This window comes from Ailuropoda melanoleuca, chromosome 18 (assembly GCF_002007445.2).
Source record: "Ailuropoda melanoleuca isolate Jingjing chromosome 18, ASM200744v2, whole genome shotgun sequence".
Lineage (NCBI taxonomy): Eukaryota > Metazoa > Chordata > Mammalia > Carnivora > Ursidae > Ailuropoda > Ailuropoda melanoleuca.
The window spans coordinates 12,766,097-12,776,901 of record NC_048235.1 but is presented as its reverse complement, the minus strand read 5'-3'; the positions used below and the strand labels follow the sequence as shown (position 1 = coordinate 12,776,901).

At 42.2% G+C, this 10,805-nt stretch overlaps 1 protein-coding gene across 9 annotated transcripts in view; it reads right to left on the bottom strand.

The window, feature by feature from the left end:
• Window positions 1-227: 227 nt before the first annotated feature.
• The window catches only part of STOX2 (storkhead box 2), a 228,274-nt gene continuing 217,696 nt past the window's right edge, over window positions 228-10,805 (bottom strand). For 7 of the 9 annotated variants that reach the window (XM_034647690.1, XM_019810442.2, XM_034647683.1 and 4 more), the window contains one exon: window positions 228-5,688. In XM_034647690.1, coding sequence (XP_034503581.1) covers window positions 5,493-5,688 — 196 coding nt within the window. In that variant the 3' untranslated portion in view covers window positions 228-5,492. The other 2 variants (XM_034647685.1, XM_034647686.1) reach the window with 2 other exon arrangements.

Here is a 10,805-nt window from a genome sequence, read left to right as displayed (position 1 = left end):
GGAGCTGCTGAGTGTGTACTTCATGAATTTCCCATAACTGCAGAGGACTGATACTGGAGGAGTTCTCAGATCTCAGATTTGGTACCTCTTTTTGGTGGGAGCAAGGGAACGGGGATACCAAGGTCAGCTTTTGGACAGGGAGGTAGGCAGCTGTACATGGACCAGCCAAGCCTCTAGCCTTACATTTGCTGCCTCACTTGTGAAACTCCCCTTCCCTCGTTGGCAGGGTGTGTGTGTGTGTGCGTGAGTGTGTGTGTGTGTTTGCATTTGAAGCCAACAATGAGCAATTAAAGCCCTATAACTGATAATATACAATCATAAGAAGGTTTAGTCCCCCTTGAGCCTTGTAGAATTCTCAACCTTGCCAATCAGCAACCGTAAGTCATAGAACAACAGTAAAAACACAGGAGTATGGGTTAGAGGGGCACTCACTGGGGAATCTGTCTCTGGGATGCTGCTGCAAAAGACGCCGAGAGTAACGCAATCAGGGAGGTGCCAACGCCTATTTGAAACACGCCAGAAATTTAATCATGAATTTTTTTTCGCATATATAATTTATGAAATGTCTCCTAAAAAAAAATCTATGGGAAAATATTGGACGTATCCTTAATACTGTAAAACCTTCTGGGAGAATGACGAAGTGACAGCTGATTCTTTTACCGAACTTGGCAAAGATCAGAGCGATAGTAATCTTCTTCCTGCCCGTATTTTACTAACCCCAAGCAAAACAGTGTTTTCCATGCTTTTGCATTCGTCCTTCCTGTGTTCTGGCTTCCCCAAGCCGTAGACATGTGCAGAAGCCTGGCTCGTTAACAGAAGAGAACCCGCAGGATGGTGGGGAGGGGTGGGGCTGGGGGGGAAGGAGAGGACAGGGTCACTTCTGCTTGGGGGTCGGCTGTTGCCTGACAGTGTGCGGCTAGCTGGTTCTGTGGCAGGCCTATGGCAATGGAGAAGATCCTCAGCAAGGATCTGGTATCTCCTGATTTGAGAAAAAACACTGAGAACTAGATTGGCTCCCTCGGAAATCCAGATTCTTCCAGGTAGGACTCAATATATTGTATTGAATTTCTAGTGCGTTATAGCAGCACAGGGAAGAGTACTTGATAAAGTTTTTAATTACAATTTCTGTTTCAGCACCTTCCACTGCCCGGAGCAGTCATGTTCCTGAAGGGTGGTATTTTAGCACAGGAATTACAGAAGCCCAATAGGAAACTGTAAACGAGGGTGTATGTCTAGGATCTGCCTCGAACCGCAACGGCATTTGGGTGGGTTTTGTAAAATTCCAAACACCCTGAACTTTTTGAATGAAAATGGACAAAAGTGTACAGTTGTATTTGTTTTCTTTATTAGCACGCATCAGAAAAATAGCATTGTATTTAGTGATTTCTCATGATGGTCTATCAAACAGATAGAAAACAGATCACTGGTAGCTGCCATGGAATTTCTGGGTAATCTGAGGTCCCTCCTTCTGTCTGTCCATTTCAAGTATGGGTATTACAAATAGGACCTGCTTTGTTAACTGTTTGTCAATCTGAATGCTTTGGAAGCACTTTGAGATCCCAAAGTGAACTGGCAAAGTCATGATAGCTTGTTGTTGGCTTTTAATCAAGCTCCAAATACTGCCCATGTTACAAATGGCGACACTTTTCAAAATAGGTTCACTATTGTATTGTAAGCTATACGCCTATAATTTAAGTTAAAAACTTTATTTTCAAGTACACTTGGTGGCGGTAAGTGGTTTTTATCCTGGGTAGGATTTTACAAAGCTGTGCCAACCTAAAAAAAAAAAAAAAAAAAAAAAGCACACAATGCTTTCCTTTTCATCCAACAGGTTTTTCTCCCCATGGCGATTGCGATAGAATTTAAATTTACATCTTCGAACCGCTGGCTGGGCTCTGAGAAAGGGAGACTTGGGAACAGCTGGTGTTCAGATCATTGTTAGTCCACATTAACTTTCAATTTATGCCTCCTGAACTTGGGCTTTACAACATTAGAGATGCACTAATTTGGTATTTTTATCCTGGTTGGTCCCCATTCAGCTCTTCTCTTTGTCTTCTCTATTTGATGGCACCCCCCCTTTTCATATGCTCATTAAGGTCCCCTGAGATGTGCAAAATATATAAAACGGAATACAACTTATTGAACAGAACACAGCTCTTTTCGTTAAAATGAAGTCTGGGCTCGGGATGGTAGCATGTGAGTAGAGGCAGAGAGGCCCAAAGTACTTCAAAGCCGGCACGGTCCAGACTTGTGTGTGTCGTCAGTTACTGGAAACCTAGGATTCCCCAATCAGATTCTTACAGGAGTAAATAGCTTGCTAAATTATGTTTGCCGATCGGCTCTTCATCGGGGAGAACTCTTAGCAGGAACGGGGGTGGGGGAGGGGGGTGGGGAAAGACAAGAAATGTCAACTTCCTTTCGTCGGTAACAAAATCAAGTGTGCTTCAGTGGGAAAGAGAGGAGAGACAGGCTTACATCTGAAAGCGCGATAATGCCGTAAAACAAAACCACGGCCATGAAGAAGTCACGAGTCCACAGGGGCGGTCACTGACACACACACAGAACGCATGGCCTCGTGTTTACGGAGGTTTTCAACTTTGCTTTTCCGAACGATACACTTTAAACACACTGCTGCCGCTTCATCAAATTCATGGAGGTAGTTCTATGTAAAAATAAAAATTGCCATAAAGTAATATGCTGCATCATAATAATACATAAGTGTGCAAAATGCCGACAGACGGGTTGACCCTTTCAAGTTGAACGCTACACAGAGATTCAACCAGACTCAGTTCTGTAAACCTTTCAGCTGATAAACTCCAAGTGAAGACTAGATAAGCAGCCACGTCACACAAAGCTATCAGTTCAGGGGAGGAAAAGGATGTTGGCAAAGCTTGGCGTGGGCTGAGGGTTCGGTCACTGAGAAGCTGGCCTGCAGTCCGAGGACCATCTCGGGTCACATCTGTAACAATGCTTCCTGCCACCACGCCTCCCCCAACCACGACTCCTGATTAGATGCAGACGGGGACACTTGCACACAGAACGTCTGCTTACGTCGTAGCATCTTTAAAGCCCATCTTTTCTATGCTAATGGCTCCAGGTCTAAGGGAGTTGTTGTTTTTAAAATCATGTACCCCATAGCATCAGGCAAATAGTATACACATTTTATTTGAATAATGTCTTCTGTAAACCTATTTCTTGTGAAATATTGATAAATTCCTATTTTAAAGCTTCTCTTTAAGGTAATGCTTTCCTTTCCTGTCCACACAGCATTTGATTATTATAATGGCTACTTTCAGAGGATCAACGAGAGGCTGATGTATTGTTTCAATGGTTACATTATTTATGAATTGATGGTACGATTCAACACTTGAGAGCAGGTTTTTTGGGAAAAAAAAAGGAATTTAGACAAGAATTTAGTAACCGTATGGTATATAACTCCCCAAGGAAACAGACTCTGTGTATAGTCTATTAGATACATTATCATTCCTCCTGGACATATTTAAGCAATGAGACAAATAGTGCATTTCTGGGCAATCAGGGCATGCCTTGGAGGAAATAAGGCATGAGACTGAAATCCAACTGACTTAAGCATTTTAGTGGTATGGGATTTACCAAGAAATGTGCTTACGTTTCATTATAAGCACAAAACAAGGAATCTAGACTAAACTCGATGAGTCCAGTTTGACCTAATGCAACTTCCAAATATCTGAAAAAGCATGAGAGAGTATCCATATGTTTCAAGAATCGGTCCAACTCTGTATAGGAGCGCGTTCTTTAAACAGATCCCTAGTGATTGAACTTACTACTGAAGCGGGAATGTTTCACACATTTTATGCCAATTACCGAAGTCTGAGGTGGAAAGATTTTAGATTTATTTTTGGATATATATTTTATGGTTAGATGGCTCCAAACATCATATGCCACTAAACTAAACTTTTGGTCAGACCATTTACTTGTGTCATATGTAACCCTTCTGCAAGTAATTTTTCATTATCTACACGTTTAGCCCCTTGTTCTCATAGAATAAAATGGAGAACTTTGAAATGTCTCTTTTCTGTAAAGTTGAAGCTCGATTATTCGTAATCCCTTTGCTGCTGAGTCTTCTTTGTATTCAACGTGACATTGTAAACCAAAGCAAAATGTTAATAAACCATTTTGAAGTAAGTTGGGCTCATAACTATCCATCCACCTAAAAACGCCTCCTGAAATTGGTTACAAAGTATCTGTAAACATTACTCTGGCATAGTTCATGTATGCATAATTGTTACTCTGATAAATTTCAGGGGAGTACAAGTTCGGATTATACCATACTTGCAGAATGAGCACATTCTGTTGGTAATTACATGGGCACATGTATATTTCTAATCAAAAATTATTTTAAAGTTTTCTCTATAGATATCTTTCCAGGAATAAAAGGCCTGAAGTTCAACTCTCCCTAACTTTGCTCTTTCCTATAACCACTAAAAATGATCTCCCATAGCCTAATTTAGGCATTCTATTTAAAACTACATAAAATAGATTAATGTCCTTCCATTAGAAAGAATAACATCCCCAGGCCACACTCTTCATTTGTATCACAAAGAACATTTTGCTTTTAAACAAACTAATTATCGTATCTATTATAGTAAGATAGGATCATCATAAGCATCCCAAGGAGGAAATTATCTTCCTTAAATATTTGATTGACACCGTTAAAGAGTCCACATTTCCCTCTTCCACCCCTTAGCACTGTGCCCCAGCCAGGCTGGGGATCCCCTTCCTTCGTCCACTTCAGAATCAAAGGCCTATATTCCTGTTTGTGATTATGGAAGGTTAAAAATCAGACAAGCATCTGTTACACTTAAAAACAAAATCCTGAAAACACACACTCCCAGAATTTCGGTCACGATCCCTTCTGACACACTTCCACAGGCTCCTGCAAAATCATGTCATGAAAACTCACAGTGAGAAATGACTCGTGCATAAACGACTCACACACAAAGGGCTGGGGTCCCTTCTGGTCAGTTTGACATTGATTTCCCTCAAGGTGGACCCTGGCATTTGACATTTTGTGGTGGCTTACATTTTCTTTTTCTTTTTTTTTGGAGGGGGGGAAGTGTCAAGGATCAGTTCCGTGGCACCCTCTGACCACAGACTGGGAGCAACACGCATCTGTGGCATTTAAAAATGGAATTGGCAACTTCATGACATTGGAATGCGTATCACACTTACAGTGTCTAGACTTTCCTATGTATGCTCAGTTACAAGTAGTGAAGCAAAAGTATACATATCACCCCTACTGCTATTCGGTTGCTACAGAGCCATAAATGTGAAAAGCAATACTCTGAAATAAAGATTTTTGTTTTTTTGCCCTAGCCTACTTAGCAGCACAGTTTAAGTAAACACAAAAACTGTGGTCGAGATGCTTGTCTTTCCCAAGATGTAAACATCAGTCCCAGTGTCGTAAACTTGGCTGTATCGAATGAGACAGGAGATCTGAGGCAGAACGACCGTCACACACTAGTAACAGAAGCTTGCAAGCAGTTGGAAGGTTTCTGTAACTTCTCAGCTTCGCTGGTTGCGGGGTCCGTGCTTGCTCGGAAGCTGAAGGCCGGGCCGGCTCCCCCGTGGACCGGGCTCAAGGTAGCGTTCTGACGACGGTTGCTTTCAACAATGCTTGACGTGTTGGAAGCCAGGCTCTCCCGAGTGCTAAAAGAGTAAAAAGGGTTTGTTTTGTTTTGTTTTAAACATAAATAATTATCTCGTGAGCCCCAGAGGAAGAGCAAATGGTGTAGTTAATGGATTTCCTCTGTTGGCCCATGACGTCATATATACACCAACCTCACGCTGATTATTCACATATGCTCTTCCAGCGTGGGCTCCAGAAGCTTTCACACATGTTACAATCAGCAGCACCCTGAATGACGGGTTTTCATCCAGCTAAATGCACTTTAAATGTTTTCCCCTTCCTTTCCCATTCAAGGAAACCGCTTCCAAATTTGATGTGAGAGATAACTATCGCGTTCATTTTAGAAAAGAATCCTCTTAAATACGCATATGCGATGATTTCATTTCAGGCTGGAAATTCACTGAATAAATGAATAAACTCAATTTGGCCTCTAATGATTCTGTTATCATTCCTGATTAGCAGATTTTTACTGTAGTGGACTTCAAGCATGCCATTAGCTAATTTGCCACCCTGATGGGAATAACATTCTTAAAACCCTTCGCACCTCTGTTTCAAAGGTTAATACTTTCATTGGAAATACATTATATCTTCTGATAAGGAATCTGAGATTTTCCCCATTCATTTGTGAAATTTACGTCCTCTCCCCCCACTTTGGTAGCAATATTTTATTTTTCAAGGATTCCTATAGAATAAAGGTGATTTAAAGGCTTTAGTATTTCTACTTCTTTTAATTTTTCTAAGTTAGAAACTCATGAATTTGTTTCATGGCTCCAAGAGATTCAGAACATTAACATTTTAAATGTGTAAGGCAATAGTGGAAATAAGGTTACTTGGCCTGATTGATAGGAACTGAACAGGTTCTATGTTCAAAGTCCTCAAAATGGGAGTAAGAAACTTAGTTCACAAAAAGATTGAAGAAACCACACTGAAGCTCAAAACATCATCCACCTGATGGGACAGATTCAGCATTGAGGAAATATTCCTTGAGAGCTGGCCCCCCATCACTGATTTAAGCCTGCTGAAACTAGTCAGCAGGCCAGACCGCTCCAGTGGACATCCTCGCCACCTCTCTTTCATTCCCATACTGAATTAGAAGCCATTTTGTCTAAACCCTACACAGTTTCTCCTGCTATCGGAGTGTAGGGTGTTCCTGTGAAATCTTTCTTAAGATAGATTCGTAGCGGAAAGAATATTCTCATGCTTTCCAAACATTCGTCATTAACGCCACTTTGTTTTTATGAAAGACCTACATTAGTATCTGTTTTCTGCTAACTGAAAGAAATCCGAAGATCTTTGCTTTCACGAAGAAAGCTGTTACTAATGTCGGGTCTTTCGTAAAAGTGAAGGGATGTTAACACGAAGTTTCGGAAAGCGGGGGATGCCTGTACTTTGTTTGGCAGAACTTCCTTGATAGTGGATTATCTCATCCTAACCCTTGTGGCCTTGAGTTTGCTTCTCATCAATGAGCCAAGAGGTAATTATTTAAAAGGAAGTTTGTTCATCGGACTACCAAAGACAACTGGGTATTTCTCGACGGCAAAGGGCACCTCCAGAACGTTAATACATTTATAGAAATAAGTTAAGTTCTTTCATTGTGCTTATGGTAGATCTGAGCCTACCTAAAGAACACCCCAAAACATTACCACTAAAGTGATGTTAAGTGCTAGACTCACCTACTTACCTGCCTTACACCTTCCCTAAGAAAATTCATCAGTGGCTTGCCAGCACCACAGCTGAGGCCCAGGGTCAGGCCGGGGAAGGAAGAAGGGCAATCAACATGTAGACCCCCAACGATTGTGTGACACGTTCCTTCAATTTCACTCTTAATCATGATAGTAACTTTTTACAGTATTTGATTTCCCCATCTCCAAATTGAGGGGAGTTATGAGATTTATCTACTCCCAGAGTGATTGTGAAGAAGTACGCCTCGATGAACCCGTACGCTAGAAAGCGAGACACGTTACCATTATTTTGGTTATACATCGGGCATCGTCCATCGGGCATCTAATGGATGAAGGAGCTGCTATGAGTTGGTTTCAGAATCCGTGTGACTAATGACACCTTTTCTATGGAAAAATGCATTTTAGGGTCCAGAGGACCTTAAACCCGCTTAAACCTTTTAAACGAGCTTTTGAGGCGCAGGCTTCACACTCATCAAGTGCCCGCTGTATGCCGGGCACTGTGCACACACATCACCGCAAAACATCATCTAAGTTGGGAGCTGTCCGTGCTCTAACATGCACCTGACCACCTTTGACCAGACTCATTCGTAGTGATAAATACATACCGTACTCCAGCTTCTCCAAAGGATATATTCCGTTACCGTGTAAGAACGAGCGCAGGGTTCTGGGCGTGATGACGAAAAAGCTAATGCAGGTACAGCATCAGCAGTACAAATATCCCCCCAGTTTAGAACTTCTTAACTTTCTTGGAAAAGATATCCAATGGAGCGCAACCTTAGCAATAAGAGGTCGGGATTTTATAAGCAGAAGAAGCGAACGGAGCAGGGGTGCCGCTCATCGTCCTGGATGCGCGCGCTTCCCTCGGCCCTCCCACGGCGCGTGCTCGCGCCCTACACCAAGCAGACCCGCCCCTGGCAGCTTTGCTACCTCGGATTTTCACACTGTGTGTGTCAACCAGCGTTTGGCCTCAGATTCGGAATCGCAGGCTTTTCAGGTCAAGATTTTTCCTGTTCAATATGAGATCTCAGAGCATAGTTGAAGCGTCCACCTTTTCTCCTTCTCAAAACCCTTTAGGTCCCAGCGAAAGGGACTGAGGAATTTTGGGAATGTGACTGAACGTGACTTCTGAGCCAGAACGGAAAGCGGGGAGTGTGGAGATCACCTTTCTGGGTCTTTGTTGTTGTTACGGGATCTTAGTTGCAATGGAATATGTACTGAAACACTCGAATAAACGGCCCACTTAAGGTTTCTATATCTCACGGCAGCGGAGAAGTATCGGCCTGATGATGCGATTTGGCTAAAATACTCCTCAGGCTGGAGAATAAAACTCCCTGTAACTCAAATATTCTCCTTCATAGATCATTTTCACCCATCAATAAACAACTTAGTTGATTAACTGAGGTGTACTGAAAATACAGCTTAAAAACGGTTGTGACCTAATTTCTAACCAAAGGATATTAAATATGAAAAGGGCAAAATTAGGAATTATTCTGCAGATTATCTAACTGCATAAAATTTATGGGCAATCTACATATTCCTATAGAGAAAATTCTACCTAACAGTAGTGGACAGACATGCAGCTAAAGGTGAGAAAGCTGGCTCCTCAGAACGATCTTGCCTCTTACCATGACGAGGCGCTTAACCTCAAGTACCTTATTAAACAAATGAAAGTAAACTTACTTCAAGAAATAATCCCATGCATAAATTCTACATTCTGCATCCCAAATTTAGAGATAAAACAATACATTCTGTGGCCAGACTGATTCAACTATTTCATGAGTATTTGCGTTTATTTGTCCCCAAACAAAACCCCTTTCAGTATCATGTGGTGGTAGGTTGTTGAGTTAGAACCCATGACACTACTCTCAATGTCTCCGCAGCAATTACGCGTGGAGCCCCGCAGCCTCCCTCCGTGGAGGTGCAGGACCCAGAGGGCACGGGGCAAGGTCAGAAACTGGTGTGCAAAGCATGAGGCACACGGAGTCTACATAATAAGAAACAGTTGAACATAAGGTACAGGCGGATAAACCACACCTTCCATAAGCAATGGCTCTGAACGTCTACCATCAATTACAGACCTTCAGTTATGCCTCTCTGGTATCCACTGTTAGAAATTCAAGAGGAAAAAAAGAGCAGAAGAGGGAAATAGAAAGAAAAGGATATATAAAAGAATTGGTAGATAAGATTTGAGTTAGGATTTAAAAACAATATTTAGTGAAAGTTATTTTGTAGGAAAGTCACTGAATAGGTAGGCCAGTAGTTTTTGGACTGAGTGCCACGGCTCCCTGGGGTCAGTCAGGGCTCCTTGAGGGACAGGCAGAGGAGACATGGGGCTCCTGGCCTCACACCCACTTTAACCAGAGCACCATCTCTGTGCTTTGTTTAGACATTAGCCTTCCACACATGTGTTAACTTGGAAAAAAGGTTACATGGCAAAAATAATCATCATCATAATAAAAAACCAGCCCTTTAAGAAGTAACAAAGGTCTAATATGGGACAGATTAATGATTCCCAATTCTGATCTGGGGATGCTCTGTCCCCAGATCATCCAGAGATAAAGTGAAATGATCAAAACAGCACTAAGTGTCATTCTTAATAGTAAAACATATGAAGTATATGAGCATATCTGGGTACTTGTTAAAGCTATCAACATTGTAGAATCTTGGGAATCGCGGCTAATGAGAAATGCCCACCTCTCAGTAGTATTTCTGCATCTCAGAGTCACCAATCTGGAGTAGAGTTTAGAAGGAGAATTAGGTCCCGAGTTGCCCTTTGAGGAGAAGGAAGAGTTAAAGAGAAAAAAAGGAAGTTGCATAGACTGTCTTTTGCTTTCTTAACCCCCGAACCACTTCAGTGCGCTGGACATGACCATTAGGCGTTGCACACTCTCTGCTGAATTACCAGCTATGATCAGAGTGCCTTAGTGGGTTGTATCAGTTCTGCGGGAGAGAGAGAAGAGTGTGGGCAAATGCTTTGATCTAAGGGAACACAGCCCCTCACTGTTCTGTGAGAGACACAAGGTTCCATTTCTCTGTGGACGTGAAGTGTATAAGCAAAGTGGGGGAGGGAGTGCACAGAGTTGGGACTGCAATGGCAACGAGCACCTAGATCCCCCGGAAAGGGGTTGAGATCTGCTATTCCCACTAGAAGGACCCTGTCCTTGAGTGAATCAATTTATACCCAAGCCCTACTCAACCCCCAATTGACTACTGATCATTCATTCTACTCAAAAAGTTACTATTTTTAAGGACCTAAAAAACCCCTTCTTTTATCAGCATGGTGGCAATGTAAACACAGAAGAAAAGTCCTGGAAAATGCTGGTCCTAGTTAGATTGGCCTGATGCAAGTTTGAGGGAGGAAGCCAACCCACCAGTCCAGATTGGTGATCTCTACAGCTGCAGAAACATTTGTTTCAATTCCTGAAAAAGAAGTCAGAAACAGGTCGTTAACAGCA